Raw genomic sequence first — 14454 nt, 5'->3', positions numbered from 1 at the left:
GGTTACACTATAATTTCTCTTAATGCATACCTTAAGCTTGGAAATAGCTAGAAACATTATTCAAGCAGCAGTCATTGTAACAGGAATTTAAAATCCAAACTAACAGTAAAGTCGGATTTTTACTGTTTGGAAAATGCCATTTTTAGAAAGATGTCATTTTCCTACCTAAGCCAAATGTGCTTTCTGCTGGTGTCCATGGTCCCTGACTGTTAATGGCTTTCCTGTGGTGTGATGTATATTGCCCCTGACATTGGACAAAGAAACTGGGTGATGGGAGGTGTAGATCTTCCTGAAAGGATGGCTGGGGAGGAGCTGCTCCCCTGCCTTTATTACACTTTAAAGGACCTGCCCTTGCCCACACAGAGGATCTTGACACCAGGCCTACCAGAGCATTTGTTTCACTAGCGAGACTTGAGCCAAACCCAGAGGAAAGGGAGGAACTGACCAGTACAAGTTTTGGCGTTAGACAAAGGGGTGTCCCCCATCCGCAAGCTGGCACTGGGGCATAAAAGTGGCATCCCTAGAACCTGGAATCAGAACACTTCTGGACCTGTGAAGACTCAGAATGACTGTTCTGCTGTCTAAGACCTGAATGAAGACTGCACTTGCTTACACCAAACCCAGGACCCCAGAAGTGACTGCAAAGGTCAGTTGCCAGGGATACAACAAGTTCAAGAGGTCTTCCCTGCTTCCCAGCTGACCGGCCCCAACTGGATCTGACCTGGTCCCATATGCTAGCCTCTGTGGAAGTGAGTTCCAATCCCCAAGTGTTGTCCTCAAGGTCCGGGACCCTTGGCAGGAGGAAGAGTGCATTTCTCCCTGCATAACTGAAGGTTACCCCAGATTTGCCTTTCAAAGCCAAGCAGAGCTGTGCAGCTCCTCATCGAAGGTATCACCGGATCCAACGTTGAGCGACACAGAGCAGCGTCGCACAGCTTCCAACTGGAAGCCTCACCAGATCCAAGGCAGAGCCATGTCACACAGCTCTTCATCGGAGGCTTCACCAGATCTGGCGCTGAGCAATGCATAGCCCTGCAGAAGCGCACAGCTCCCAACTGAAATTCTCCACGGATCCAACGCAGAGTGACCAGAGTTCAGGTGAGCTGCGTCACACAGTCCTGGCATTGAAGTCACACAGGTAAAACTTCTAGTGAGATGAGCATGATCTTGATTCCAGCCTGCACTCCATCGTGATCTGCCGAAACATGTGACTTTGAACCGGTCTGGCGTGACCAGATACCTGCAATTGGCTATTTTTAACCTTATAAAATTCCAAACTCTGGTTCTATTGATCTGATATTTGTTGTTTTGGTGTCATTTTATTTATGGGAATATTTTCTATTTTTCTAAGTTGGTTTTGATAATTTGCTTGGATTGTGTTTTCACTTTATTACTGTTTGAGCGCTGCAAAAATTCTTTACCTATTGTGTCTACGTTAAGCCTGACTGCTTTGTGCCAAGCTATCAGAGGGTGCATGTTTATTAAGTGACTTTTGTGGTTCACTCTGAAAAGGGTTGTGATTATTTTTTGAAGTGGGCTCTCACCCTATTCAACAAATAATCCAATATCTTACAACTCCCAGAAGATATTCCTGGAGGGAATTTAAAGAGGTTGTTTCATGAGGAAAAATGAGTTGTTAATAAGTCTTCCGTGCAACATTCCAATAGCTGAGGGAATGTTATGTCTATCCTTTAGTTGTTCTAACTTTTTTCTCAGTTGTTTTCCATCTTTGTTGCTGACCTAGAGGACTGGCAAAGCAGGATTTCCTAAACACATGGGACATTTAACAGATGTAGACTTCAGAAAGCAGAACAAAACAAATGATAATCAAAATATGTCTGAGAAGAAAAAGAAGGAATGACCTATTATAGCTATAAAAGCTTAACAGTCTCCCAGAATGCCTTTCCTGCTGCACCGTTTGCCAGAGAGGATGCCTATCTATCATGTGGGCTCAATCTCTTTAAGTTCTTCGCCTCCCTCACAGATATGACTGCTCTTTGTCTCCGTTCCATTGAAACAGGCATGAGGAAGAGGTCGTCCAATCATATAGCTGCTAGTTGGACCCAGCGTTCACCTCTTTATATCCTCGATTGACATCTCTCAGCTGGACTTTTTAATGCTAATGTAGGGTATGCTACTTTCAGGGGATTTTGGCCTGGTCACCACTGTATGGTTACTTTAGAGACAGGAGACAAACTTGGACGATCCCGTGACCTCACTAAGATGGCACTCGCCTCTAACCTGCTTCTGGCACCCTCCTTGGCCAGCTGCCGCCGGTGTCTGTTTGCCTTGCGATGGCCTGTCTGGGTCCTGCAGGTGCCTTAGTGTGTTCCCCTTGGAGAGAGTTCAGGCGTTTCAAGCATTGCCAAAATCGCTATCAGCTGGCTGGGCGTGAGCAGAACTTTTGAGACCCACCATCATACTTCATGCCCCGCTTAGCCTCAGCCCTCAGAATTTCACTTTGTTTTATCCCCACGACCTTTCCATGTTCCCTTATAGTTGAAGTCCATGCTCAAATAAAAATAATTTCACAGGTTCCACAAGTTCCATTCTGTTACCACTTGTAAACCAACTTAATTTCTTTTCATCTTGGCAAAGATCTTTCTTTTCTTTTTTACAAATTAATCTCTAAATGTTGATGTCTCATATAAGAGTAAAACGCATCTAACTTACTCTGTACTAATGAAGAAAATCAATGTAGATTAAAAAAAATAAGATTAAGGAAAGGGTTATCATTGTAGTAAAGTTTAAAGTAGCGATATTGACTGAAAAAAAGGCAGGACAAACTAAAAGTAAATTCAGTGCCATGGATACATGGATAGGTGAAGGGGATGAATGCAGGTTCAAGTAAAGGTGAGTATATGAAGATATAAATATAGTAGCAGTAAAGACATACAATCCTGTGTTTAGCATCAGCTGAATAGTGAAATAATGTGGTAGTTCACTTAAAAATCATGGATAAATCATGACATTGAAAAATATACTGTGGGGCAGAGCTTGAAGGTTACAGAGTAACTGCTCGGGCAGTATCTCCATGGCTGATTCTCAGTGTATGAAGGTGACTCCCCACCTTCACCCCCTTTCCCTTTGCAAACCTCAGAACAGCAGTAACTGGTGGCTTGTGGGACCGAAAACTTGGGTAGCTTTATAAGCAGCAAAGAGGAAGAGGGTACATGTTGATGGCAGAAATGGCGGACACAAAACACATCCTTCAAACTGCTATTTCCTGCAAGACAAAGCTATGAAACCTCCGATCTTCCAACCTCGCACCGGCCGAAACCCCACGCATCCACCGAGGTAGATTAGGCGGAAGATCCATCTCTCACATTGCAGCCAAGACCTGGAACGAGCTACTGGCAGACATCAGACGCGCCCCCTCCCTGAACACCTTCAGGAAGACTCTCAAGACCTGGCTCTTCAGGTAACAGATCTGCGGACCCCACCTGCCCTCTCAGCACCTTGAGACCCTCAGGGGTGAGCAGCGCACTTACAATTCCCCTAATTGATTGATTTATTGATTGATGATACTGAAGGTGGGTAGGCAGAGGAAAACCTGGTCCTGACCGGAGCTCAGGTTCATTGGCCTCTATTGTAAACTGGCTATGCCATCAGGAGCCAATTAAAAAGGTAATTGAGCTGACTGGGCAATATGTTAGGAAAGGAAATGGCCCCCCAAGGCCAAAGGAAGACTGAGACCAGTAACTTACCTGTTAGGAGAAGGGAAACAGAAAACTTGTGGGGATTCTGAAGATATGTTATGTTATGTTGGGCAGATCTGTAGAGTGCATTATACCTCCAGAGGGTATCAAGGCTCTGACCTTGTGTGACCCTAGCCAACCCAGGGCCTAATGGGACCCCCAAAAAGCGGTCTTCAGCTTCTTGTGGAATCCAAGATGTGAGGAAGAGGCTCTAAGGTGTTGGGGCAGGTTGTCCTGTGCTTTAGGAGTGATGTAGGCGAAGGCTCAACTGCTTAATCAGTATTTAATATGCATGGAATGTGTGCAAGTAAGAATCCGGACAAGCGGAGGTGTCTGGAAGGTTTGTGAAAGCAGATGCGATTGTTGAGGTATGCTGGGCAAGTGTTATGTAGTGCCTTAAAAGTGTGGGTGAGGAGTTACAATTTTGCTTGTTTGTATATGGGGAGCCAGTGTAGCTCCTTCAGGTGTTGTGTGATGAGAGTGCGGCATAGGCAGTTGAGAGTGATTCTGACTTCGCAAGTTGTGATTGGACTGCAGGAGTCTGGTAAGTTTTTTTGTAAATCCTGATTTAGAATGTGTTCCTGTATTCCAGCTTGCTTGTCACTAGGGCATGTGTGATAACTTTTTGGGTGCTGATTGGGAGCCATTTGAAAATCATCCTCAGCAGCTTCAGGGTATTGAAGCATGAGACTGTGACAACATCGACTTTGGAGGTCATGTCAAGTTTGCTGTTGATAATGATCCAGTGGTTCTTGGCGTGGGTGGTGGTCCTAGCTCTGTTGACCACCAGGTGGAGTCCCACAGTGATGTGCTCTTCCTGAAGATCACAATTTCTTTCTTGTCGAAGTTCAGATTTAGACAGTTAGGGCCTCATTACGATGGTGGAGAGACTGCAACTGACAGCCCATCTGTGGCAGTCCCACCGCCATCCATTGAAGCGGTCCAACCGCCGGATTATGATCCGGCGGTCGGAGTCATCGGTCATAGGGACAAACCGCTGTTTTTAGAGGTGGTGCCTGGTCACGCATTGCCGTAGGGATTACGATGTCCGTTTCCCTCGGCCTGTACATGGTGGACCGACCGCCATGTACAATGAGATGGAAGGGGACTTTGGAGGCCCCTAGCAGAGCCCTCGTGCCCCATTGACCTCCGCTATGGGGCTCGACGGGCACATGTGTTGCCTCCCCCAAACATCTATGGATCCTGTGCCAGGCACACAGTATATGGATGTTTAAGACATGCCTATTTCTATTGTGGCTTGTGCTGCGGCCCTTTTCCTGTCCGTTGCACAAGCCGCAATAGTAAACTACATGTTTCCTACCACCTGCACGGCGGTCAAATCGTAATTTGGCAGGTGGAATCGCCCGGTATTCATCACGCAATGATGGCGTCCGGACGCTCGTCCGACCGCCATCATAATAAGGCTAATGGTCTTCATCCAGTGGGCGATTTCAGTCATGCAGGCATTGAACTTGATCCGGGTACTAGTCATCTTGTCCATGAGGTACAGACTGAGTTGCCGTCCACGTAGGAGAGGACATTGATGTTGTGGGAGAGATGATGCTGGCTAGAAGAACCATGTCTGTGTTGAAGAGGTTCAGGCTCAGGGAAGATCCTTGAAGTACTCCACAGATGGGGTGTCAGGAGTCTGAGGTGTACAGTGCCAGGCTGACTGGCTGAAAGGCCAACAATTTTTTCGTGACTCCATAGTTTTATATGTCGCTTCATCAGGTGAAACCTTTTCTTCAGAGAAGGTCCCGTAACATCATGAAAAATATACCGACCAAGTGCCACAACAAATCCACAGCAATTAAAAGTTAATCAAAAACAAAAGAGGGGAGAAAAGGAATAATTAAATAACAATTAGTAGTCTATACATACATTAGTAGAAATTAATTTCTGCCACAGCAGACCATCAAGAAGTGAGAGATAAGGATATGATGAAAGCTAACAAATTGGAAGTTCCCAATAGAAATTGGTTGTATCTTTCCAGTGAAAAGGAGTGAGAAGCAAAGATGTGCGCAAAGCAACCCAATATGAGAAACCCACAAGAAATTGTTTTTGTCTTTTCTGCAAGTAACACCCCAGGAATGGGTAACCCAAGAGGGCGTCCTGAAGAGTTCCATTAGCATGCCATAAATACTCTGTTCTACCCTTTTGTGATCTGATGTCGTACTTTCTTTTGCCAGGAACACTGAAATGCTAACAAGCTGACCCAATATGAAATTTGCAAAATAACTAGCGCCATCATTTGTGATGAAGCTACACTTATTTTAATCCAGCAACTAACATATTGCTTACCACTCTACCAGAAGGTTAAAATGGCAGCCTACTAAATTGATAGTAAAGTAAACAATACTGCAACAGCATTATGCTGCCTAAACATCTGATTTCCAATAGGCACATTTCGCAGAGGTATAATAGGTTTAGAATATGTCCCCCTCAACGTGTTCAAAGGCTACAACAGATTGCAACTAGCTCAGTTGTCAAGCAAAGTGAGTGTCTTTACTTCGGTTTAAAACAGAAAAAATGAAGATCAATCGGGATACTGCTTATGGACTTAGGTGCATAAAACCTGTACTGATCTATAATCATAAAACACTAGAATTCCTCACTCCACGTGCACCAAAGAACTATGGGGCTGATTAGGATGCCCGGAACCCTATCGTATACGGGACCGCCCGACAGGCTGTAGGCGGTCCCGACAGGCATAACGATGCAACCGCGATAACGGCAGTCACAATGCCCATCATTTGCATTGCGTCGGGTGCTGCTGGCTGCAGCACATGCTGCAATGCAAAAAGGGGATACATTACATATCCCTGCACTACGTGACAGGCACCATGCGGTGCCTGCCACATGCTGCCGGAATATGTAGGGGGGCACAATAGATGCCCCCCACAACCCACAGCTTAAGGCAAGGGGAGGATGGGGATAAGCAATGGGCCTCCAAAGTCCCTTACTGCCTGCCTTTTCATGGCAGATTACCCGCCATGAAAAGACGGGCGGAAAGGAACATCATAATCCCTACAGTGGTGCCTGGCAGGCACCGCCACCATTGAAGGGATTGGATATGCCTCCGATGCATGCATGGCTGTCGGTCTTTCTGACCGCCAACCATCCGCCCGCCATGGTAATATGGTGGGTGGATTTCATGATTTCAATGGCAGTGGGACTGCCACCGACGGGCTGTCTCTCTCTTTGTATAAGCTTCTGTTCCCAGTTACCTTCTCTTCTGTGTTTTTATGCACTCAATTACCACAAACCCTATATCACTGAGTTTAGACTGACAATATTATGGTTCCTTTTATTCTCTTTTTCTCACACATGTTCTTTCATTAAAGTTGCTGACATCTCCTGTAAATCTCAATGTCTCAGGTGTGAGAACTGTAAAATGCTTATTTTCTCCTTGTGTGATTGCTGTAAAATTGTATTTCATTGTTCCAAGGTTAAGATATAAAACAATTAAAAAAAATTTAAAAAAAGGTAAGACTGACATTCTGGATCTTTCAAGTGTAAAGACTTTGGATATTAGTCATTAGGATTTTTAGAAGTTTTTTTAATGCTCTTTCCAGTGCTCCTCACTGGCCGAATAGTTGAGGCAACATAGATTTTAAGGGCAAGCATTAGTGAAAATATATACAAAATGTAATGTTGGAATTCAAACATTCTTTTTTAGGATAGATTTTGATTTTTTCACTAGCACAGAAAGTTGTTTACTTGCAATTAGTGTTTATACAACAAATACAATTCATACATTTGAAAAAACCGGGTAGTTCCATTATAGTCCCATCTGTTTACATATTTTCAGCATACTTGACAATGAGCATACTTTATAGTGTCACTAATACACTTTCAAAGATTTTCCATGCTTAAAGGTAATTTCTGGGCTAATTTTGATACGATTAACCAGTTCATTGCCCAGACACAAAAGTTGCCAATGTTTACGCACAATCTGATAAATCATTCAACTTTCATGATTCTACTGTGTAATAACCCTAACAGTGGCCTTGCCGGATAAGGCTTTGACTCAAGGAGGATAGTTAACTTTGTACAGTAGAGTACTATACATTTGAGAAGGTCTCTGCAGGATCCTGTTTTCATTGTACAGAGTTTTGCATAGTGGAGTTGATGAGGCTTGGTCAAATATAAAGCAAGCAGCTGACACTAGACTCACCCCCTTTTTTGGAAAACCATAAAGGAGCCCTTCCTTAGGAATAATATGGTCCCAACAGTTGGTGGTGTGCTTTCTCCCCAGTACCGGATTAAGCATTGCCCAATGATATTTAACCCCTAAAAAGATCATGGGTGTTAAGAGTACGAGCCCACACCAGAAAGAGTTTAATTCACTCTAAATGAGGTGCAACTGGCTACTAAAGTTGTAAAGGGAAGGTTGCAGGCCTTGATGGTTTGTTTCCCTGCGGATGTATACAAGGGCTTAATAAACCTTTGGGCTCATGTCCTTACAATGAATAAATGCTGCTGGCACTGTGTGTTGTTCCCATCTACCTGGTCGGAAATGATAACTAAGCCAAACTTCATAAAAGGAAATAAGAGGACCCCACCTGTTATTGACCCATATCTCTCCTGGATGCATCAGCTAAGCTCATGCGCGAAGTCATTCTAGCTAGGCATGAGAAAATTCCATCCGAAACGACTGCTACTATGGATTCATAAGGGGGTTGAGCCCTATAGAACAATCTCTATATTTTAACCTTCTAGAAGGGAAATACACCAGGACGAAAGAAGGTCATCTTTACCTTTGTTTCAATGACCTGAGCAGCGCTTTCGACAGGGTCGACCATAGTAAGCTATGGCAAACTTTAAAAGTATCAATCGCATCAGACGAAATGGTTACTTTGCTGGCTAGGCTGTATGCAAAGGTGACTGCATGGGCGTGTTGCAAAACATGGGGGGAGTTTACGTCACCCTTTAAAGTAAAGAGAGGTGTTGGGCAGGGTTCCATTTTAGCCCCTTTCCTCTTTTCTCTTTATATTAATGGGGTGGACAGACAACTCAAAGCTCTCTATACAGACTCTCCTTTTACAGCCTACATGGAAGAGGGGGATTTAAAGATCAATTTGAAGAAAAGCTTTACTATGATGTGTGGGAAGGGTAAATCAAAGGCTTGTCACATCATACTAAGGGCGCTCAAATAATGAATGTATAATCGCTTTTATATTTGGGCATCAATTTTACATCCTCTGACACCTGGGACAAGCACGGGCAGCATGAACATGGTCCTCCAGTAGCTTGAGACCCTCACGGGTGATGCAGCCGCACTTTACAAAGCTTGATTGATTGATTGATGGAGGGGGAGTTTGCCATGCCTGGAAGTAGTGGCAAAAAGCTTCGCTATTGTGTGTCTTGGGAGATATCTCTAAAAGACATGTCATCAAGACTCCATGTCCATGGGGTTGGGGGACCGGGCACCCCCAAGCCCAGGGACAGAGTTACTGGGGAATGATCCGACAGGGTACAACCCCCAATCTCTGAAATTACCACTGTTTCCTAAGCCTGGCTATTTGCCAGGAAGAAATCTATTCTGGAAGGAGTTTTATAGAAAGAGTAATCCTTTTCCCGCACATGCATTATAAGCGAGACTTCAAGTAGGTCAAATGATTCAATACCATGTAACAGCATCGGTGGTATGCTGTATGTAGTCTGCTGGATGGATCTATCCAACATTTCATTGAGAATAGTGTTGAAGTCACCACCCAAGATCAACTGAACACCTGAAAATATTTCAATACAGGGGAATAGGAATTAATAAAACTTGTTTAGCAAAATAATTTTTATTTAAATAAATATGATAAAATGATTAAGGATTTCACTCAAAGTTTACTTACCAGTCGTGTAGCATTTTTCTTTTGTTTTACATGTATAATGAATATATAAAATTAATTTACAATAATATTTATCATAAAAATATGTTTACAAACTTTTTTTAAGTTTAATAAACTTTTTTTTTTTTTTATATACTTTTCCATGTGGAGATCTTCACCCTGAGTCCGAAGTTTCTCTATTGTAAAGAATGGGCCTTTCCAAATACGCCCTGGCTCCACTAAGGGCTTCACTTAATGCGGCAGCTAGACTGGTTACAGATACCAAGCGAAAAGATCATATATCCCCAGTCCTAAAATCCCTCAATTGGTTGCCCTTCGAAGCACGAATTCAATTAAAGATTGCTGTTCTTACACACAAAGCCCTTCACCTCAACACTCCTACGTACCTTGCGCAAAAACTTAAACTATCCTGTGGTGTAAGAGCTTCAAGAAGCGCCTCTACCCTCCTCCTGAAACCACGCATCCTTAATAAAAAGAGAAGTTGTCACCGAGTCTTCTCCGGAGCTGCCCCTAAGATTTGGAACTCTCTTCCAACGGAAGTTCGCAGAGTCTCCTCATCGACGGCGTTCAAAGTGGAAGCCAAAAGATTCCTAATGAACAAATTCTTACCCTAATAGGGTTAGATTAATCGGGCCCATTCACATTGCTCCTGCTGTCTTTGTTCTTCCATTTGATACAGCTCTCCCTTATTGTACACTGTGTCTCCCCCTTGCTGCCCGCCTACACCTGTTTATTGTATTACCCTCCTGGTTGTATTTTGCACTGTATTTTTTTTTCTCTCCCTTCTTCTTAATGGATATTGATATAGATATTGCTTTTGTCCTTCCTCCCATCATATTGTAAAGCGCTCTGTTATCCCTCGGGATCTTGTTCGCGCTATATAAAACTTTATAAATAAAATAAATAGATCTCTGCAAAGAAAAAAGATAAAAAAGGCAGATTGAGAACCTCTGCATGTAACTTTCCAAATAGCATTTTGTAGTACGTTAGCAGTACTTCTTTTTGTTGTTGTTGTTGTTTTTGTCTTATATAGTGTGAACTTGACCCAAAGGTATCAGAGTGCTTTGCATGAGCACCAGTTGCACTACAGAGGGACACTTTCATTCTGTTAGGCACGGGGAGATTTAGTGATTTGCCCACAATCACAGGATGTTCAGATTCCCTTCCGAGACTCTAACCCAGTTCCGCAGCTTCCAGGTCAATTGCTCTAGCCGTTAGGCCACATCCTCTAATGTACTCCAAAATCCAGTTTGTGCATAGGCTCCTCTGATTTTAAATTAATAAAAAATAATTAATGTACTAAGTATGATGTATTTAAAACATGTAATTACCCTAATCCTGATATCCTATTACTAACCCTAATCCTAAAACCCACAACGTTTTATTTTTTTTTATTATATATGCAATGTCAGAATTGGGAATGGCCCTGAAGAGGTAATGGCCAGAAGAGAAAATTATGTTGTAGAGGTAATTGTAAGAAGAGGCAATGTTTTACAGATAAGGGTATGATGAAGATTAGCAAATTGTTGAATGATGGCACGATAGGACAATTAGTTGTATAGTTGGTTATAAAATATGCTATAATTTCCTAAACTAATTTTGGTCATGTCGTTCCAGAATTTTGGTTTCTGTGAAATTTGTGAGTGACAGATGATAATAGGTGCACCTAAATAGAATATTTCACTCTTGATTGTAAGTGAGAGTACTTCCAAAATGGATCTGTTGAAAACCTGTATCCACCAGTAAAAAGTAGCATTTCCTTTTTAAAGCTGAGTATATTAACCAAAGTCCATGATAGAAATAAAAACATGTTGTTTCATCTTGTATTTATAGTGCAAGAACGCCTAACAAAGCAAATTGCAGTTGCAATAACAGAAGCACTAAAGCCTGCTGGAGTAGGAGTTGTTATTGAAGCGACGTAAGTGATTTTTGGGTTCTTCATTTATTTGGAGATATAACTCTGTAAATAAGATGCTCCGAGATCAACAATATAGGCGATCTGTCAAAATATGTAGATACATACTAATATGAAAATGTGGGTACATTTTTTTTAACAATTTATCTAGCTATGCCATTTCAGGATTTCCAACGTCCATTGTGCCATGCCAGTGGTTGGACCAGGTGTGGTGCTGTTCCACAATTTATCAGTTTGCTTCAAGCTTTTCAGTACTCCATTAATTCTGCCACAATCCAGAAGTCAGAGACATGAGGGGTGGTAGGGCCCTGGGGCACCTTCTTGTATTTTGTGCAAGTCTGGGGTATTTGAATTAACATTGGGCAGTTTTGGAATACATTCTGTTAAGGAGACAGAGCGAAAGAACTGCTGTGCAGCCCTCCCAATCTTGAAAGCTGCACAAGGAGTGTTTTCCTGGTCTGGCTGCTCTTAAGTGAATGCAGAACGTCACATAAAGAGGCATACAGGAGGCAGGGAAAGTATTTTCCAAGGCATTAAGCTTACAGGGTATTTTTCCATTTCATGTCCCATATCCATTGCCTATACTCTAGAACGTTTTCCGAGATTGCGGGTCTCAAGAGCTAATCTATATGTACGTCATTCCATTTGTTTCTTAGTTTATTTTTTAGAACATCCATTGTGGAAAACAAACACTTGCATACATACTTTAAAGCAAACATACATATTATTTTCTATGCCAAAGCAAATAGCCGAAGGAATGTTTAGAGGGCACAATTTTCCAGAATTCATCTGATTCCTTACCCATTGAAGAGGCTTTAAGAAGAGTTGTGTTTCATGTCATCAAGCTCTATCTTAGATTGTGCCCTTTTCACACCAGTAAGTTTGACAGCTTCAAGATTCCTTGCCCTAATCAGCCACATGTTTCTATTAGCCTAAAATGAGGGGCGGGGGGATATATGAGAATTCTGACCTGGGAGAAATCACCTCTTGGTGTTTCCAGAAATGCCATTTAGATAAGCACAGTTTGGGGCTCTGCAGCATTCTCCAGCACTCCTGGCTAAAGCCTGCAGTTTAGGAGAAAGTGTCAAATCCGCAACTTATGGCTGTCGGTTTGCATTTGAAGGAGTGCTTGTGAGGCATTATAAGAAACAAGTAGTCATCTGCTTTTGAAGTGTGAGATTGAGACAGCTGAAATGTGTGGATACCAAAGAGAATATGGAGCATGGTGGGCCTTTTCAAACCTTTCTGGTCAAACTGTCCTTGAATGATTAATAACTGTTCAGTTTCTGGAAGATAAGAAATAAACCTTTTCCAGAACGGTGTCATTGCTCAACCACCTTACCTCTGCGGCAACAGGTCTGTGTAGTCTGTTTCTGCACACTACAGCAGTACTCTGAAGAGTCTGTGGTTGAATTATTTTTGATTGTACAAAATGCTTCATTACATCATTTACTTGTCCTTGGTTTACTTTTGTGCACACTGTTTCTTGTTGGATAATTGATTGATCATCAAAGAAAGTAGATGATGGAAGATTTTTCCCAGCAAAGTTTGAAGTCCTTTCGCATGGCCTACCATGGAGGGTGCCTCATTTGTAGGGACCCTTACAAAACTGTTAAATGTTGTGTGATTGGAAGAAAGTACACATGCTGAATAATGCATCTTCTGATTTTGCATGACTGTGCAATAAAAAAAAGGCAGTGCAGCTAGATTGTTTCGTCCAAATAGCTCTTCCAGACCATTAATTGAGCCACATGACAAACATCTTTGGACTTATCAAAAGCAATGCTAAAGAAAGAGGAAGGCGATCACATGCGGACCTTTGAGGACCTTCAAGGCAGGTACTCCTTACACCGGTCACAATTCTACAGGTACTTGCAGTTGTGCCACGCTCTTCACACCCACCTTGCGACTGGCACGCGCCTTCCTGATCACAGTCCACCTGAAGCTCAAATAATGTTCGGTGACCTGGGGAGGGGGTGGCATCTCCCGTATTTACCGTACATTGATCAATAATGCTCCCACTTCCTTGGATCGATTACGGGCTCAATGGGAGGATTGGATAGGCACCTTAGACGAAGAGGACTGGCGCGACGCCCTTATGGTTTCTAGGACGGTCACGTCCTCCACTAGACTGCGCTTAGTGCAATTGTACTACTTACATGCTGCATATCTCACCCCGACACGCCTTCACCGGGCCGGACTTAGCCCAACCTCCGCTTGTGCCAGGTGCGGTTTTGATTCCGCTGATTTTTTCCACATGGTATGAGAGTATCCCCACTTGAAGCGGTTCTGGGGGGAGATTGAGGAGGAACTCACTGAGGTTTTGGGGTGGGAGGTCCCCCATGACCCAAAACACATGCTCTTGGGTATCACTGACAGGCTGGATGGGTCACGGAACGAAAAATTGTTTTACTCAACGGCAATGGTGGTTGCAAAAAGAGACATTGCTGCCTCCTGGAAGCTCTCCGAGCCTCCGTGCGTTGGACGCTGGAAGACTGGGGTGGATTGGTGTGCCGCACAGGAGAAGGTCATGTACGAGGCTCGTGGGTGTCCTAAGAAATACCGTAGGCTTTGGGGGAAATGGTTGGGGGTGGCGGAGTAGTCATGAAGGGAATGCTCAACTTTATACTCCCATGTGGGTTTTTGTTACTGTCTGTAAAATCTTATGGTGCTCCTTTTCTTTTCTATGTCTTAAACTTATGCGGTGTTGGACTGTCTGACTGGTGTACGTTCTTTATTTTGTCAATCAATAAACACAAAAATTTGTTTATCAAAATAAAGAAAGAGGGAGGCGTGCTCTCGCATGACATTTATGACCTGCTTTAGAACATTGTCACCTATTGCCTCAGTACTGCATTCACATATAGTAACACTCAGCACTGATTTCCATCGTAATGTTAGATTTATTAGAATAGTTGGAAAGAAATTGAAATGTCTGCTGTTGAAACAAAACTTTTCTTAACCAGATCTGCCTCTGTAAATGATATTTGATGTT

The 14454-nt window shown here is 43.0% G+C and overlaps 1 protein-coding gene across 1 annotated transcript in view; it reads left to right on the top strand.

Moving 5' to 3' along the window:
• GCH1 (GTP cyclohydrolase 1) overlaps positions 1 to 14454 on the top strand; it is a 208800-nt gene that overhangs the window by 163971 nt on the left and 30375 nt on the right. Inside the window, exon 5 of the mRNA XM_085626829.1 lies at positions 11378 to 11462. Within this exon, the coding sequence (XP_085482955.1) occupies positions 11378 to 11462 (85 nt within the window). The remainder of the gene's footprint in view (positions 1 to 11377; positions 11463 to 14454) is intronic.

The sequence above is a fragment of the Triturus cristatus genome, chromosome 9 (genome assembly GCF_964204655.1).
Source record: "Triturus cristatus chromosome 9, aTriCri1.1, whole genome shotgun sequence".
NCBI lineage: Eukaryota > Metazoa > Chordata > Amphibia > Caudata > Salamandridae > Triturus > Triturus cristatus.
Note: the sequence above shows the minus strand (reverse complement) of the source record. Positions and strands in the feature narration are given on the sequence as shown.